Below are 19,259 nucleotides of genomic sequence, written 5' to 3'. Positions count from 1 at the left end.
TAGTGACAACTATGAACTCTTAGGCTTAGAAGAAACTATGAGAAGTTAATTATTCTCTCTCCGTATCTCTGGATAAGACACAAATAAATGATGTCAACGAGTTAAAAAGCTCCTCTTTTTCTTGTGGCCCACTGAATATTATAATCAGAAAACTCTTTCCTTTAACTAAATCAAATTACTCATGCTGAAGTACAAACTCAATACTTTTCCCATCTTTTTTATTATTTAGTAAGTAATAAGCACTGATTACAAATTTGGAAAGCAGAAAAGGAAAGTACTTAAAGGAGATAAAAATCACGAATCATTCCACTACACAGAGGTAGTGTTTTTATTATTTAAAAATATACATTTTCCATTTTTATTTGCATATATATATATATTTACAATATACTTTATGGCAAGATTATGAGGAAAAAGCACTTATATATGTTGCTGGTGGGAGAACAAACTGGTACAGTCTATATGGAGATGAATTTGGAATTTTCTAGAAAAATTACATATGCATTAAACCCTTTTGCCTATCAATCCCACTGCTAGAAATTTACCCTGAAAATACACCTTCACAAATACAAAAATTATGTACAAATTATTCATTACATTATTTGTAATAACAAAATATTAGGAACAACCCAGATGCCCATCCATAGGGTACTATGGATAAGTTACAGTATATGCCACATGGAATACTATGCAGCCATTAAAAAGAATGAGGAAGATCTCCATGAACTGATATGGAGTAATTTGCAGGATATCCTGTCAAGCGATAAAAAGCAAAGCACAAAAGAGTGTTTATAGTATGCTCTTTGGTATAGAAATATGAGAAAATAAAACCTATATGTATATATTTCCTTATTTTTGCACAAAGCAAGTCATGAAGACTAAATCAAAAACAAACAAATATAGCTGCCTACAGGGGGTAGGCAGATGGGGTGTAGGGAACAGAGGTGCAAGCAAGACTTCCCTGATTAGAACTTTTCGACTAGTTTTAACTTTTAAGCTATATAAATATTTTATATATTCTAAACCTAAAATTAAATAAAAAGATGAAAGAAAACCTTAACCTTGAAAACAGAATGCAGTGAATCTTACCGTACATTAGATAGATAACATAGCCATAGTAAAAAATGAACTAATTGAAGTAACTTTTAAATATAGTACAAGACTGTACATCCTTAACAGAATATATCTTAAGATCAAAAGAATTGCAAAGATATCTTGAACTTTAAGAGGTTTATTGTTGGCAGTGTTATTGGCTATTGTGTTTCTGAAACTATCTTGTGTTTGCTGTTCAACAGTATAAACAAGTAAATAAACTGATGTCACTAACCAAGGTTTTCACTGTGGGATAAGGAAAAAATATATATGGAATAAGGGAATTATGGTTTTGGGTTGTTTGTTAACTGAATCGAGGAATCATTACTAACTCATCATTTTATTTTTTTTCTGGCTCCGTCTATAAAAAGGCCCAGGAATAATGATACTCACACCCAGAGTATCCTGTGAGCGTATTTCACACTCAGTTCTTTCTTTCTAAATATTGATTCCCACTCAAAGAAACCAGGGCTTCTTACAGATGTGGCTGGCTCCAGGCCTGAGGCAGGGGAGGTAGAATGCGGTATTGAGACACCCCGTATCAGATAGCAAGGAAATGATCAAGATTAATGGGGCTATGTCAAAAGGACAAAGACGCACTGAAGCACAAAAAATCCTAAGTCTCAGAAAAGAAGGATGGGGGAAATCTCTTCTTTAAGAAGAGTGTCAGCAAATAAAGAAAAAAAAGAAAGTGGAAGACATAATAGAAGGAAAATAGCACAATTTGGCACCTTTAATATATTAATTGATTAAAGCAAGTATCATCAACTGATGCTAAAACCACAAAAACAAGTACACAGAAATAAGCTTAAAGTTATTTGCATTAAGCTTAACTCACAGGACTATATTACTAATATGCAACAATGGAGCTCCACGAAAAAGATGTGTAATTGTCATTAGCAACTAAGGGCTCAGTATTTTCACAAGACAATTCTACCAAACATTTAAAGGTCAGGTAATTTCACTACTCCTCAACCTATCCCAGAGCCTAGAAAAAGAAGGAAAATTTATGAATCTCAAACCTAACAAAGGTTGCACAGAATGAAAACTACTACCTAATTTCACTAATGAATACTGTTATAAGAATCTTAACTAAAATATTAACAAATAGAATCCAGGAGCATATTTCAAAATAATAATATCATGACCAAATAAAGTTTATTCAAAAAATGAAAGTGTGATTCAATATTATAAGATCCCTGAAAATAATAATAAGGTTATGGAGAGAACTAGTAAGATCATCTCTCTAGACACTGCAAAGATATTTGACGAAATTCAACTCTTAAATAACACTGTTTAAGACGACTGAAATGACTATAACTTAGAAGAGTTTCTCCTTTGTCAAAAGAAATAAAAACCAATCAAATCCTTAACACTGAATATTGAAACTATAAAGCCTTTTTAAAAAATCTGCTAAAAATGTGATAGATGTAAGGTACAAAAAGATAAGATACTAGTGTAACAGGAGCAACTATTTTTGAGAAGCATTAAGAACTGACATTAATGGGGCTGGCCCCGTGGCCGAGTGGTTAAGTTCATGCACTCCGCTGCAGGCGGCCCAGTGTTTCGTTGGTTCGAATCCTGGGCACGGACATGGCACTGCTCATCAAACCACACTGATGCAGCGTTCCACATGCCACAACTAGAAGGACCCACAACAAAGAATATACAACTATGTACCGGGGGGCTTTGGGGAGAAAAAGGGAAAAAAAATAAAATCTTTAAAAAAAAAAAAAAAAAGACCTGACATTAAGAACTATTATGCTTTTATGGTTTCCAAGTGTACGCTTTATCTACTGCAAACACTCACTATATTATGGTTGCACCAATAGTGAGATGCTAATGTTAGAAATCATCTCTTTTGTTTGATTAAACACGCTGTGACCTGTTAATCAAAGTATTCAATGTTATATGAAAATAATTCCAGGAGGTCTTTTCCAGCAACTATAAGAACACATGGATGTGGGGATGTATCTTATCTTATGGACAGTCTTATGAAGGGTCACACACAGAATCATTTACAAACAGAACCACTTTACAAATGCATTACAAAACAGAACGTCTTTTTTCTTAACCTACAGAAACTCATTTGGAGAACCACTCTTTTTCAGAGTCTGCAAGCTGTCTTATCCGTCCCTTTGCTCACAATGTCTCCTTTATCATTCCCCTCCCACTCCCCATGCTAGAACTCAGTAACGGTTTTCTTTGATATTTTCTAGGCTAAAGGGAATAAGATTTCTTAAATGAGGGGATCAGAAATTCTAATTCTCCAGTCACCTGGGTGGCTAATGCTTTAATTTTCATAAAAACTGTGTTAAAATTCACTTCACGTAGGCAGGAGGAGAACAGGAAACGACATCAGAGGTGCTTCGCTAAAGATGTGAGGACCTGTTGCTGTGGCCTTCCCATTCATCAGGTAGAACATTTATTGAGCTCTGCCACCTCTTAATAGAGGAGACTTTTTAAGGATGGCTGTCTTAGAAAATTCAGAATAGTCAACAAAAGCTGTCAGACTGACTTTTCTTCCAGAAACTTGGTTCACTAGAAAAGTCCTGAAAGTTATGTACAGAATCAAATCCTTACTGAAAAACCTTGCTAATTTCTACTTTTTACCAAAGGGTTCTAGGTGGGTATTATCTCTCTCTCTATTGTATTTTGTTTTTTTCAAAATTGGCAAGTAGACAAGATCAACTGGACATCAAATACTTGGGGACTGAAGTAGATTTTAACCTTCTGTCATGGAACTTATGCTTAACAATGAGTCTCTCCTTAATATTTAAAACTATAGGGTTTTACCCACTTTATAAAAATGGAAATTGGAAACCATGGTCATCACTAAATTAAATGTTTTATTCAGATTTATTAAAATATATTTTAACAAAATGTAAATATTTTAATAAAATGTAAATATAATACAATTTAATAAAATATAACTAGAATTTCTATTTTAAGAAAAGATTTACTGTCATTTTTAAAATGTTTGTCTGTTTTTGATTCTTTGTGTTAGTTTTCCCCCTGAATCTTAAAATAGATAGATTCTCATACTTAATTTATCTTAATCAGAATGCAGTAAAACAAAAATTAGACAGAATTCAGATAAGGCTGAGATCCTGGGCGTCAATTCACTCCCTGAATCTAAGAGAGCATTCAGCCAAGGTGGGGCCAGTGACAGGATGCACCCGGGGAGGCCTCGGGGCACTGATATTGTTGTTTTGGGATCTGACTGCTGGCTACACGTGTAACAATTCACCACGTTGTACAGTGATGGTATGCATACTTTTCTGCTTGCATACTTCAATAAAAAGCTTAAAATATGTGGTCTGTTCATGGCAGATGGGTGGAGGTCAAATTCCAAGGGCTAAATATTCTTAATCTACAAATTAGGTATAGGTCTAATATCCATGATTCTGTGATAACTGATAAACCAGTAATGGGATTCCCAAACTTTTGAGAGAGAAGACCCAATGAACCACCCCTTTCATTCACTTGGCCTAGGGCTGGTGTGCAATGGGGGAAATTCATCATTGTCAAGAATACTTTCTGAAGAAGTAGTAATGTTTGTTTTCCTTTGGTATCATGAGCAAATTATATGAGATACTATCATATTTTCAATAAGAGTATCCTAAAAAAGTTGCTCAGAAATTAGTTGGTTTATAAATTAAATTTTGTAAATCACTGGCAGAGTGGAAAAAAGGGAACACTGAAAGGTGGCATAGAAACCCATTATTTCGCTTTCTTTTTCTCATTCATCTGTTCATCTGCTTGCCTCTCTGTAGATATTCACTATATGTAGGATAAATATTCAGTGCCTTCTATGTGCCAGGGACTGGGGATATGAAGATCAATCTGGTATCTGCCTGTGCTTATCATCAAATCTGTTTCCTCTTTTTCCTGGGCATGAAGTTAAACTATATTTCCAAGCCTCCCCACAGCCAAGGGTGGCATGTGACTGAATTTACAGCCAATGCAACAGAAGACCTGGTCCATGAACACCTCCCATGCAAAGTCCCTTCCATGCTTTATCCACTTGTTGGACTGACTGAGGTGAGCACGGCACCCCTGAAAGCCAAGTATTGAGACGGTGGAATCACAAGATGGAAGGAGTCTGAAACACGACTTGCAGGAGGGCCAAGTGCTAATCAGGAAACTTTTTGGCTTTTATGTTACTGAGAAATAAACATAGTTCATGTTTGAGCCATTATACATTTCTGGGTTGGTTTGCTATAACAACTGGCATTAACTAATATTGTGAACCTAAGGAGCTGATTGCCTTTTAAGGAGAAACCTAAGGGGAAGGTATAAGGAAAGGCAGGAGCACACGTAAGGTGCCCAGGAATATCTGGATACGACTAATGGTGGCTGTGAGGGGAGTGGGAGGAGCTAAGGCCAGAACAGTGGCTTGGGGCTGGACTGTGTAAGGAGAGTAAACATGATCTTTAATGCACTGAGAGTTATTCAAGCTTTCAAGGGGGTATGGGTTTCAAGTGAGATGGGGTACAAAGGGTACACTAGAAAGGGCAGAGCTGGGAGACAGGAATATTAAGCAAGAAGTAGTGGTAGCAGACATGAAGAAAAAGGGACAGCACTGACAAATATTTCTGAGGTAAAAACTAACCTGGCTAGATGCGGTGGGTGGGGGAGGGACGGTGATAAAGGTGAGGAGGAATCAGCTTCTGTCTAGGAAGGAAAAATAAAATCCTAAGTACTGAGAGCAGTAGACGCTCTGAAATCAGAAAGCAAGCACAGATTGTGGGAGAGAGAGGAGAACCACAATTAGTTCAGTTTTAAAATTACTGTGTTTGAAACACCTTTCTGAATCCCTCAAACAGGTCACGGGGGACTATGGGTCTGGCCTAAAGTGTATTTATTTTAGGTATGGCTCGTCTTTTGGAAGTGAGAACAGGAGAAAGCTCTAAATTTAATTGATGGATAGATCCCTAAACCACTTCAGCAGGAAATACTAATCTATTTTTTTAAATTTAAATTACATTTATTAAAAAAAGATAATCATATAATTCAAACAAATAATTAAAAAAGGGTGGATAGAGTGAAAAGCCTTTCTTTTACCATTTCTCAAGCAACTGATTTTCTCTTCCCAGAGTAACCAACGTTAGCAGATCTTTTGTATCCTTCCTGGGACATTCTTCACTCGAACAAGCAAATATGCAGAGATCTTCCTTTCCCCCGTTTTATAACACATGTACACAGACCCCTCCCCTCACCGCTGCCCTCTCTGGCTAAAGGCCATTCGCCTACCTGAGAGTGGCACCCTCAGTCTTAATCACATCTCCATCTTTCAGATAAACATATTGCTGCTCTCCATCTCCTATAATTTCTTCTTTATGAGGATTCCGTGGCAGTTTTTTAATGCAATATACAGTGTCTAGGCACAAAACATGTAAAACATATTAAGTCACCCTTTAAATGAGAATTCAGCCTTTTAAGAGATCAACTTTCATAAAGCTAACACGTGAATGGCTGCAAAAAATATTAACGTTAAGAGACAATAGAAAATGGCATGAATTACAGCAGCTTATCTCTGGGATGGTAACTATTTCTTCTATCTCAACAAAAGGGCTTTTTACTCTCTCATGCCCCTCTAAATCTATATAAAAGCCCTTAGGTTTTTCTAGTTACTCCTATTTTATACAAAAATTTGAAAGTAGTTCTTCATAATCTAGCTAGCTTTGATATCAAGATGGGTGTTGAAGGGCAGTAATACAGAACCAGGGAACTTTTCTCTATCTAGGTGCCTAACAGAGAGTAAAAGAAGTCATGGCGTCATGGCAGTAGTTAACAATAAAAGGATGACAGCATAAAGTTCCTTCTGTGAAAGCTGAAAGGAAGCCCCAAACCCAGGGCTAAGAAATTAAACCATTAAAATAAATTTAACCCATACTACCACTGACACAAAGAAAATCAATTAAAACTAATCAACAGCTGAGTGCCAATTACGTAATCAGTATACTATGTATAGTGAATACAAGCACCATGACAGCGAAGTGCTTAAAAAAACTGTCATAGTTAGGAAGATAAAACTTCCAAACAGGAGATAATTAAAGAACTATATTCAGTACCATTTAATGAATATTAAACAAACAATTTAGCTAAGAAAAGCAACAGGAGTTTAGAGACAGGAGAAAATTAGGAAAGGATTCATAAATATTATAGAACTTGAGGTATGACTTACAGGATGAACAGGATGGGAAAAGGTATAGGGAGAGTTATAGGTAAGAGTAGCATTAGTAAAGGCAAAGAAAGGAGAATGAGATGGCATATGTGCAACAATGTAATGCTACCAACTTGTCTAACGCCAAACCCTGGCTAGTAAGAGTGGAGATAAAGTGGGATAGGTAAGATGAGCTCAGATCATGGAGGGCCTTAAAGTGCCTTTCACAGAATAAAGGAATTTAAACTTTACCATATGTGGCCACTCTTCAGTAAGAAAATGAACCAGTGTTAACAGGTCGATCAATATGGCGCTATAGATGCAGAGACTGCAGGGGGAGAGATCAGAAAGACCAGGAGGGGATGACTATAATAACTCAGCTGGAAGGTAATGAATATTAGGGCTAGGGTGGTAGCAATGGAAATAAGGAGGGAGAAAAAGACCTTCAGAGAAAAACTGACAAGGCATAGAAATCTGGCTAGTACGGAGGACAAAGAAGACAGAAATATTGCAAATATAATAAAAATAAAACAAAACAACAGCAACTGGACCTTCCCTCTCTAGCCCCAAACTCCATTATTTTGTACCCTAGAGGCTGAAGAAAAAAATAATATGCTAGTCTGGGAAATGACATTACATAACAAGGTTGTCTTCACTATAGAGTAAGATGGTGAGGTTTTCTTGCCTGTTTTTATTTTTAACCTGCATAATTTTGTCTTTCAGTAAAGAAATGAAGGTACTATATTTCTAGTTATGAGACCTTTGGCAGACAATCCTTCCAAAAACTCTCGATCATCTCAAAATTACAAAGCAAATGTTATACTATAAAATAAGTTCGTGTCAGTTTTAAAAATTATGTGGAAATAAGAAAACACATATCCTATTCATAATAGCAATCTATACAGGCAGGATGGAGAAGGGCATGTTGAAAGCAATCATATAATAATTAATTATTACTACTTTTAATAAAAGCTTATTGAGATATAATTCACATACTATAAAATTTACCCTTTTAAAGTGTACAATTCAATGTTTCTCTAGTCAGCAAAGAATTGTACAACCATCACCACTACCTAATTTCAAAATATTTTCAAAACCCCTTAAAGAAACCGTGTACCCAAGGTAGTCACTCCCTATTCTCTTGTCTCAGTCCCTGGCAACCACTTAGCTACTTTGTGTCTGTGACATATGATTATCATTATTTTTGTTTCCCGAGGAATATTAGCCCTGAGCTAACATCCATTGCCAATCCTCCTCTTTTTGCTGAGGAAGACTGGCCCTGAGCTAACATCTGTGCCCATCTTCCTCTAATTTACATGTGGGACGCCTGCCACAGCATGGCTTGATAAGCAGTGCGTAGGTCTGTGCCCAGGATCCGAACCTGCGAACGCTGGAGTGCCGAAGAGGGGCGTGAGAACTTACTGCTATGCCGCTGGGCAGCCCTCTCTATCATATAATTATCTTAACAGGAGGAAACCCTCAGTCATTTGCTAAGGTTTGAATATTGGATTATAACATCATTGCTAATGCTAATTATTTAAGCTGATACAAACGTGATATTGTTCATGTATAATACTTTCCAATAAAAACACATTCTAATTGAATAACAGAAACAAACATTTGACTTCTAGGATTTGAATGTGAGATATGTGGTCAAGAACCAACTTCAGGTGCAAAATAATAATTATGAGATAAAATATATTTTATAAGATTTACTCAAAAACAAACCAGAACAAAACACTTAAGCAGCCTGGAGCTACATAGTTCTTATGTCTAGTAAAATTCTGGCTCCCTGTAAGCAACCAGGAGTTCCCAAATTATACAATGATTGCATTTTAAAATTTTGTAAGCAAGTTGTTTCAGAGTTACCGTATATTTCCATAGAAACCTTACAAATGGCATTCATAATGTCAATGTGGCCTGTAAAAACACAGGTTGTTTAGCGTTGAAAAGCAGTTGAAAAACTTCTCCATACTAATGATTGAACAGAATAGTAAAGCAATGTGGAACAAAAGAAAACAATAAAATAACAAAATGGAACAAGAATGCTAGTGATTAAGGATTTAGAGAGTGAAGAAATACATAGAGCTTTTGGGAGATGAATCTGAAAGGTACCTCTGTACAATTTTAGTGCAGAGCCACTCAAGGTCTGCATGCACTTGTCTAGCTTCAATACAGTTCAGAAAGAAAGACAACAAGCCACTTCTCAAACAAAATATTAAAATTTTAGCGGCTATAAAGCAGTGTCAAATTTCTCCTTGATTTTCTTTAAATCAACTTAATAGGTAATCTATGATGCAAATATTCATTATTTTATATAGTATTCAAAACTATTTTGATTTTTAATTTAAAGAAAGTGGGTCAAATGTCCATTAATTGGTGAATGGATAAACAAATTGTGGTATATTCCTACCATGGATTACTACTTGGCAATAAAAAGGAACAAACTACTGACACACGAAACACGAGTGAATCTCAAAAACATCCAGTATGAAAGAAGCCAGACAGAAAGTGATTCTGTATGCTTCCATTATGTGAAATTTCAGAACAGGCAAAACTAATCTACAGTGAAATAAAGCAGACCAGTGGTTGCTGGAGGCGGAGGGGAAATCACTGTAGAGTGGCATGACCAGACTTCTTTTTGGGGCAGTGGGAGTGTTCTTTATCTTTTTTGCTTTTTGTGAATTTTTTTTGGTGAGGAAGATTCACTCTGAGCTAACATCCGTTGCCAATCCTCCTCTTTTTTTGCTTGAGGAAGATTAGCCCTGAGCTAACATCTGTGCCAGTCTTCCTCTGTTTGTATGTGGGATGCCGCCACAGCCCGGCTGATGAGTGGTAGGTCCGCACCCAGGATCCCAACCCACAAACCTAGGCCACTGGAGTGCAGAACTTTAACCACTCAGCCACCGGGCTGGCCCCTCTTTATCTTGACTGGAGTGCTCACATAGGTGTTTACCAAACTATACACTTAAAATGGGTACATTTTATGTATGTAAATTCAAGCTCAATAAAGTTGATTTATGAAGGAGAAAAAGTGGGCCATAAACATTTAAGTTTTTCAAACTGACCCTCATGTTAAAAGAGTTGACCAAAGCTAATTATAACCCTCAGCATAGTTTTTTCACAAAATTTAATGAGTAGATAGACAAGAGAAAGAATGATGAGAAGTGAGACTGGGAGACAATGACTTGCACAGTCCCCTCGGTTGGAAGAAAGGAGGTCAGAGGGTAAGAAAGTTAGGTTAGATGGTTTTTTACAATGGACAGCCTGGTGACATTGAGTGCTATAGCTGAGAATATCTGGGTGTCCCAATTGTAGTCTCAAGGCCTAAAAAGAAATACTTAAAAATATTTGTTGAATGCATACGTGCATTCCTTTTGTGAAAGAACATTCATTTGTTTTTTAAAGATTGGCACCTGACAACTGTTGCCAATTTCTTTTTTTTCCCTGCTTTTTCTCCCCAAATCCCCCCGAGTACATAGTTGTATATTTTAGTTGTGGGTCCTTCTTGTTGTGGCATGTGGGATGCTGCCTCAGTGTGGCCTGATGAGCGGTGCCATGTCCGCACCCAGGATCCCAACCGGAGAAACCCTGGGCCGCTGAAGTGGAGCACTTGGGCACGGGGCAGGCCCTCTGCATGAACATTCTTGACCTCCTTGTCTTTCACGTGCCTTGAGCATGCCAAGCATACCCCCATTCCAGTAATGGGTCCTGCAATGCCCTCTGCCCGGTGTGCCCTCCTCTCAGATACCCATATAGCTTATTCCCTCTCCCTGTCCACCTTAAATATAACAGACACTGCCCTCCTCTACTTTATTCTCTCTTCCTTTTCTTCCCTTAGCTTCATTTTTCTTCAAAGAACCAATCACCACCTGATCTATTATTTATTTACCATTTACCTTCCCTAATAGAATGAAAGCTCCATGAGAGCAGAGTCTTTGTTTTGCTCACTATATATCACTTGTGTCAAGAACAGTGCCTGGATATAGTGGTCATTTGAGTATTTGTTAAAGGAAGGAAGGAAGGAAGGAAGGAATGAATCCATGTGATGGTAGGATAAGGGAATAAGGAGAGAATGGTCAAGTGTTGGTACTGAATAGGTTTCAGGGACAGAAAAGTATCACCACAATGATCTTTCACCAGTATTTCAGTCCATCACAGTAATTGCCTTAAAGTTATGGAAGACCTGAGATCATGTTTAGAATGTGGACGTTAGCACCTACCTCACAGTATCCACGCATAAGGTGTTCAGCACGGTGCCTGGCCCATGTAAATGCTCAACATTAGTTAGTTACTATTAAATCTGAAGTAGTAACTGTCACACAGACTAAATTAAAACTGACCTTTATCACTGGGCAAAGGGGAAAAATAAGAGGAAAAAGATTTGAAATAGAAAACAGAACTTTTCCTTTCCTCCTTTGTTAAAATTGGGAACAGTATTCAAGTTATATTAATTGCAAAAAGTACAATTTAAATATAAGGTATTCATTCAGTAAATGGTTTACTAGCTTACTTAGCTCTGTAACTGAAATAAATTATTCTGAAAACATAGTTTTCCTCAATGAGATTAACGGCAGTTTTCTCTTTACCATTACTGATGCTTTTACAGATATCTCTTATGCCTCCAGTATGATCACGGTGCCAATGAGTCACTATGATTTCCTGGATTGCTGTGTTAAATTCAGTCAGAGCCTGCTTTAAACAGCTGATATATTCTGGAACTGCAGGTTCTCCAGTGTCAATGAGGATTCTCCTGTAAAGTAAATGGAAGATAATCACACAATTGGAACACAGAGTTAATATTAGCATATTTCTCACATAGATAATTTACATTACATTTAAGAAACTGCATATATTGCTTTGCTTTTAACATGCTTGAAAACCAGCTATATGTTACTTCAGCTTAATCATAGTAATCTCCTTAAGAAAGTTCTTTGAAAAAATTTATGGCTAAGTGTAAGTCTGAACAAGGAATAAAATTAATACTGCACCCTTATATAGCACTTAAATATGGCACTGTTTCAAGGATCTTAGATATTTAGACAATCATATCCCCCCTAATAACTATTTAAGGTATGTATTTCATTACTATATCCAGAAATTAAGTAACTTGCCCCAGCTTACTCTGCAAATAAGTGGCAGAACCAGCATTCAAACCCAGGTATTCTGGTGCCAGAATATGTCCTTTTATTCACTCTGCCTTTGAGATCTTTTACAACACCCTCAAAGGTCTCATAGATATGAAAGATTTAATTCACGGGCATCCCTAAAGAAACCCAGTCTTCTGCACTACATATACCACCTCCCACTGACGTCTTCCACTGCCCTTTACACACGGAAATGAGGGCAGCAGGGAGGCACGGGGCAATGTCTGAGGGGCTTGCTTCCTTCACTGAGACAACCCTGTTAGTTATATTTCTCTGCTTGCACTTCTGAACCTTCCTTATACTTTGCCTGCCCTTCCTCAACATCTTATGGGACGATGGTCTTTCTCTATGACGTTTTCCTGAACTAAAGAAATGAAGGGTGACGTTTTCGTCCTCAAGGACCAGTTCAGAAACATCTGACTTCAGGTGGTTTCACAGTAACTCCTCTCTAATGCAGGCAGGGGGGAGATTAGTCTGATGAAAAGTCTGAGTCACTCGTTCATTTGTTAATTTATCAGTAACTGTTTATGAATTATCTACTACATGCCGTGCCTTTCTTGCAAGACAAAAAACCCTGTTTACATTCTAGTGGAGGATGGGAAGGGGAGCTGTAGAAACAAACAATAACAGTAACAGTGACAGATAACAGACAGCATTTTGCAGAACATAAAATGAGGTAAATATGACAGGAAGTAACTGGATGGCTCTTTTATGTTGGATGGTTTGTTTTCCCAAGACCTTCAGCCACAAGGGGAGGGCAGTGGCCTTAGGATTCAATGGCTTCTATCTACATCTTAGTTCCCTAGAGTAGTTCACAAGTACACAGTGTTACAACTGTCCTCTCTGGAGATAGGGAAACCAGGCCAAAGGGTAAGTTATAGAGTCCTTTGGCCGTGGAAATGTGAGGAGGAGATGGTTTAAAGAACACTTAGGAGGTGTGATCAAAACGATTTTTTTTAACAACTGGATGTGGAAGGGAAAGGAAAGAGTTGATGATTCTGAGGTTTCTAGGTGGGATGACTGGTGTGTCAATCAAGATTGTAAACACTGGAGGCAGCAAATTTGAGATGGGTTTGGTTTGGGTCAGGGTGAATTTTGAGTACTCTGCCTGCCATCTTCCCTGGCTTTTTCTCCGTAGTACTTATTACCATCTGAGATACAATGTATTTACATGTTTATTTATTTGTTGCCTATTTCCACACCCTCCCCCATCCCACAAATTTAAGCCCCATGAGTGTAGGAATCTTGTTTGTCTGGTTCTGCCAGAGCCTACACACTGACAGGTACTAGGTAATAAGTATTTGTTGAATGAATAAATAAGGCAGTAGCTTTATTTTTATCTTATTTAATTATTAAAACAATTCTATGAGTTTACTCTCATTGTACAGAGGAGGAAGCTGAGGCCTTACAAGTTGACACACATCTAATACATTAACTTGCTCTATGTCACAAACTCTAGCAGAGGATATATTTGAATCCACACCTCTCTAACTCCAATGCCCATTTTCTTTGGATGTGAGAATTACTTCAGCAGGTTTTGATGAACAACTTTACTTTTTTTCATTTTTCATTTTTTTTGCTGGGGAAGACTCACCCTCAGCTAACAACTGTTGCCAATCTTCCTCTTTTTTTTTCTCCCCAAAGCCCCAGTACATAGTTGTATATCCTAGTTGTAAGTCCTTCTAGTTCTTCTATGTGAGTTGCCACCACAGCATGGCTACCGACAGACAAGTGGTATGGTACCATGCCCAGAAATTGAACCCGGGCTGCTGAAGCAGAGCGTGTCAAACTTTAACCACTAGGCCATCAGGACTGGCTCTGATGGACACCTTTAGGTAATGAGTTCTTAACTATTCTTATGTCTTGGGCCATTTTGGCAGTGTGGTGAAACCTATGGGCCAGTCTCAGCACAATGTTTTAGAGTGCCTAAAATAAAATATATAGGATTACAAAATAAACCAATTATATTGAAATACAGTTATCAAAATAAAAAAATTATGATATAGTATTACATGTGCTTCCTTATTATCATATGAAGTAACAAGACCAGCACCAAATCTTATAATGACTCTAATTTCTAAACAGTGGTGAATATACATACTATTTTGAGATACCTGTCATGACTGTAATATACTATGAAAATATTAGACAAAAAAAATCTCCGGCACGGCCAATTACTACTATGGTTTGTTGCTTATGTTCACACTTGAACAAAAGGTTAATTTTCAGTTTGAGGTTAATAAAGGTGTCATTTTTTTTCCTCCAGCTAAGGTTACATTCTCTGAATTATACCCTTTGGAGGACCAGAGAAGATCCCAGGTTAAGAACCCCTGATTCTGGTAGAGGAGGAAGGAGAAGAGAAGATAATAAAATCAAGTCTGAGCTACTTGAATTGAATTAACTATTAATTGTTTGTTGATGAACCTCCAGTTGTCTAGAGCAGTTCTGGCATAAAATAGGTACTCAATAAACGTATACTGAATAAACTTAGTTCAAATTCTAATGAATGACTACTAGGTACAAGATATTGTGCTATATACCTTATGAGATGAAAAGCTGAGCAAGACGGACTGTACAGTCTAGGAATTTACGGTTTATTTCTATATCTACAATACATTGTGCCATGCTTGGCACTGTGCACATTTAGTCATACAAAATTAAAAATACACAAACTATGGGGCTGGCCCAGTGCCGTAGTCATTATGTTCACATGCTCTGCTTTGGTGGCCTGGGGTTCACAGATCTGGATCCTGGGTGGGGACTTAGCACCACTTGTCAAGCCACGATGTGGTGGCGTCCCACAGAAAATACAGGAAAATTGGCACAAATGTTAGCTCAGTGACAATCTTCCTCACAAAACACAAACAAACAAAAAAACACAAACTATAATATTATAATACTCTCAACAATACTCTCTAGCCTACTATCTTACATTTTGGCTGCCTCCACACATTTGGGGATATCTGGCATTTATTAACCACAAATTCTTGTTGCCCTTTAATTAGCATCACTTAAAGACTATTTTGGAGGTCTTCTGGCCCTTGAGAAGAATCCTTCCATGTGTCAGCACAAGACTTCTCAAATTTTTTCAAACCACCAACGCCCTACCCTTTTTCAATCCTTGCCTCCTCCTCCTCTCAAGGAACTCTGTTTTGAAATGTCCTGTAATCTAAAAATGAGTTTAAGTAATAATGTCCTTATTTTAAATTAAAGGCCAGATTATATCAAGTCGATCAAAAGTCATGACAAAATTAATGGGGTTAATACATAGATTTGATAAAATCTAGTAGTAAAGAAAACAATTCTTTTAGAATGACCATGCTTTCTGTTTGCAAGTGAAAGTGTGAGTGACAGACCTCTGGCCCTACAGAATGTGGTTCATGGTCCTTCCTTCTTAGGTCTCCTAAGGGTACCGATCTGGTCTAACAAAATTGGTATTGGCAAAGTAAGGACTTTCAAAGTGAGGAAAATAGGACTTTCACAAGTCCTGGAATAAACACAATCTATTCAGAACAGAGGAGGAGTGTCTAGATGCTATAAAACTTAAAAATTAAGTTTTTATCAAGCATTAGGGAAAAAACAGTCACACTGATAACATCTTACATTGACTGACATAGCAATTTAAAGTAACACTTGGCGCTTTCGTATTTCTTATCTCTTTGACCCTCAGAGCAACTCTAGGGAGGTATTATTACTTTTTATTATTTTATTTTATGGAAGAGGAAACTAGCCTTGGGAAAGGCTAACTGATTTGCTCCAAGCTCCAGGAAAAGGCAGTGCTAGGAAGCACCAGATATTCAGATACAAGGTCTAGTGACTTCTCTATTGAAGACACACTGCCTCTGGTGGAAGGGACTGCTCAGGCAAGCCCCTAGATCATCCTTCATGTGCATAAAGAAAACTTCAGCTGTAAATTAGAAAAAAATGTTCTCAGTTTCCTCCTTAACAAATAGCAGTTCCATCAATGACGTTTGGGAGTAGTTATCGCAAAGGATTAGACAGTGTCATCTCTATGTGGGCTGGCTGACTTTGCTGCTCATGGCCACAGACAATATCCCATCTCAGGAGGTCATTTTGCAAATGCAAGTTATGCTAATAAAGGGGGCAAGAGAAGAGTGCAGAACAATCTGTACAGGTCTGTAACAGATTTAACCACTAGACCACACTGCCTGGCACACAGTAACAATCTGCTACGTGAATGGAGAAAAAAATTCTTCAATTGCTGGAAATTAGTGGAATCAACTTCCTCTTTTAGGTATTTTATATCAAGAAAGCTATTAAATAGCCTCTGTCAATGTCCTATCACTCTTACAAAATCATTAACTATTTTCTGGGCACCTACTATGAACCCAGAATTGTCTGGCTGCTATGAGGGAAGAAGTGACAAAAATAACAGCTAACATTATTGTATGCTTTCCACATGCTGCAATTTAAGTGCTTTTGATATGACTTTTCACTTAAATTTCAATGAATCTTTATACCATCCTTATGACATAGGTACTATACAACCCTCATTGTATAGATAAGGAATCTGAAGCTTAGAGAATCAACTGTCTTCTCCAAAGTCACAAGCCAGGGTTAGGAGCTACGTAATCAGAGTCCAGAGTCTTAACTCTACTGCACTTTTCCTATCAATAGGAAATAGTATATTTGCCCTCAAGATATTTACAATTTTATAGTAAAGGTTAAAATTGCAGTCTTTAGAGGTTCTTAGGCAGGGGAGGAATGTGGAAATACTCTTTGGAAGATGTGACTGTTATTTGTCCACTCAATGTTTGTTAAGTACCTACGTACTAGGTGGGCATCACAGGAGGGCTAGCAGTGCTTTAGGGAAATTCATTTGGTATTCACGGGTTGATCAGAATGAGGAAGGAAGACCAGCTTAAACTGCAGTGATCCAGCAGTCCTAAAATCATAACAGAGAAAATGTAGAGAAGGCTCATTTATTCAGCAAATATTTACCATCCTACCTGTACTACATACAAGGCTCTGTGCTAGCTGCTGGGGATAGAGTAATGAATAAGCCTTCACTGAATTTTTATTCTAGTGGGGAGTGGAGGTGGGGAAAGACACTAAGCTTTTTCTTACACAAAATAATCGTTTTATTATCATTGAGATAAGGGCCACGAAAAACATGGAGTGCTAAGGCAGTGTATTACATAAACCTAACGTAGCCTAAGGGGTCAGGGAAGGCTTCCCTGAGGAAATGATATTTTCACTAAGCTCTAAAGGATGAGTGAGGTTAGCTGGGTGAGGAGGATAGCGATAAGAGGGGTTCAGGGAGGAAAGCATGCATGAAAGCCCTGAGGCAGAATGGATACAATTCACCTGGCTGGGAGGGGAGAGAGGCTTGAGATCAGGCTGACGAGATGCAAGGAGACCAGAACATGCAAGGTCTTCTAATTTTCATTAAAAAAAAAAAAATACTACTTTGGCTACATGGAAGAGAATGGATCGAAGAGGGACAAAAGCACACGCAGAGAACACAGTTAGAGGATATTTTAGAAGCCTAAGCAAGAGTTGCACTGGCTTGGACTGGGCGACAGCAGTGGAAATGGAGAGATGTTCGTAATGGCTTGATGTGTGTGCAGGATGCAAAGAAAAATGTTAAGTATGTACTTAAATATTTGCCTTGATCAAATGTAGAGATGGGGGGCCGGCCAGGTGTTGCAGCGGTCAAGTGCACATGTTCCGCTTCGGCAGCCTGGGGTTTGCCAGTTTGGATCCCAGGTGCGGACATGGCACCACTTGTCAAGCCATGCTGTGGCAGGTGTCCCACAATAAAGTAGAGGAAGATGGGCATGGATGTTAGCTCAGGGCCAGTCTTCCTCAGCAAAAAGAGGAGGATTGGCAGTGGATGTTAGCTCAGGGCTAATCTTCCTCAAAAAAAAAAAAAGTAGAGATGGTTTTGTTTGCCAAGATATACACAACTGGAAAAGGACCAGGTTTAGTTTCCCACTCAACCCCATGAGTTCATGTTTGGGAAATACTGAGTTTCAAGTGGCTGTGAGTCATCCAAGAACAGGTTTAAGAAAGCAGTTGGCTACTCTAGTCTGAAGATCAAGTTTGGATTTTGTCTAAACTGGAGCTATAAATTTGGGAGTTATTAATAAATAGATAATAGGTGAAGTGAAGGAAATGGACAAGATTACCTAGGTAGAGAATACAGCATGAGAACAGAAAAAAGACTGTACTGCATCTTGAGGAACTCAAACACTTAAAAGATCTGGTAAAGAGGATGATTCTAGAAAAGAGACTGGGAAAGAACAGCTAGAAAGGTAAGAAGAAACGAGGACAACGTGGTGTTAGCAAATCAAGGAGGGTGGTCAACAGGGTCAAAACAAAGATACTGAAGTTTGAATAAGATGGGAATGGAAAAATGCCATAGGGTTTAGTGATATAAGAGCCACCTGTGATCTTTACCGGTTTACTGCAGTAGAACAGGTGAATACCAATATCACAAGCTCTTACTTGGACCCAATTAATACTCATTTCTAGCCACTCGACTTCTACTTTGCACAGGAGAAAGGCATCACTTGTACATTAACTTATTCTAGCCCAACTATATGGACTCATCATTTCTCTCTCTCTCATATATGAGTGATTCTACCGGTCACTCCACTGCCACATTCCACTATGAGTTTATGTGAGCTGTAGTGTACGCAGTATAAGATGGGAGACCATGAATCTGCTCTTCCTTTAGTCAGTTGCAGGTTCTTTCCGTCTCTTTTAGCATAGGCACTTTGCTACACTGAGTGTGATTCTAGTGTTTAAAGATACAGAATGTACTTTTCACACAACATGGCCTCTAAACACAACTTCTTCTGGTTTTCAAATGAAATCAGCCATCT

General features: G+C 37.9%; 1 protein-coding gene across 2 annotated transcripts in view; it reads right to left on the bottom strand.

The window, feature by feature from the left end:
• Positions 1-19,259, bottom strand: part of LACTB2 (lactamase beta 2) — a 36,460-nt gene that overhangs the window by 15,651 nt on the left and 1,550 nt on the right. For both annotated transcript variants that reach the window (XM_008518949.2, XM_008518950.2), the window contains exons 2-3: positions 11,851-12,014; positions 6,349-6,475 (exon numbers count right to left, since the gene is read on the bottom strand). In XM_008518949.2, coding sequence (XP_008517171.2) covers positions 6,349-6,475; positions 11,851-12,014 — 291 coding nt within the window. The remainder of the gene's footprint in view (positions 1-6,348; positions 6,476-11,850; positions 12,015-19,259) is intronic.

This window comes from Equus przewalskii, chromosome 8, assembly GCF_037783145.1.
Source record: "Equus przewalskii isolate Varuska chromosome 8, EquPr2, whole genome shotgun sequence".
In the NCBI taxonomy this organism is placed as follows: Eukaryota; Metazoa; Chordata; class Mammalia; order Perissodactyla; family Equidae; genus Equus; species Equus przewalskii.
This window is presented reverse-complemented; position numbering and strand designations above follow the sequence as displayed.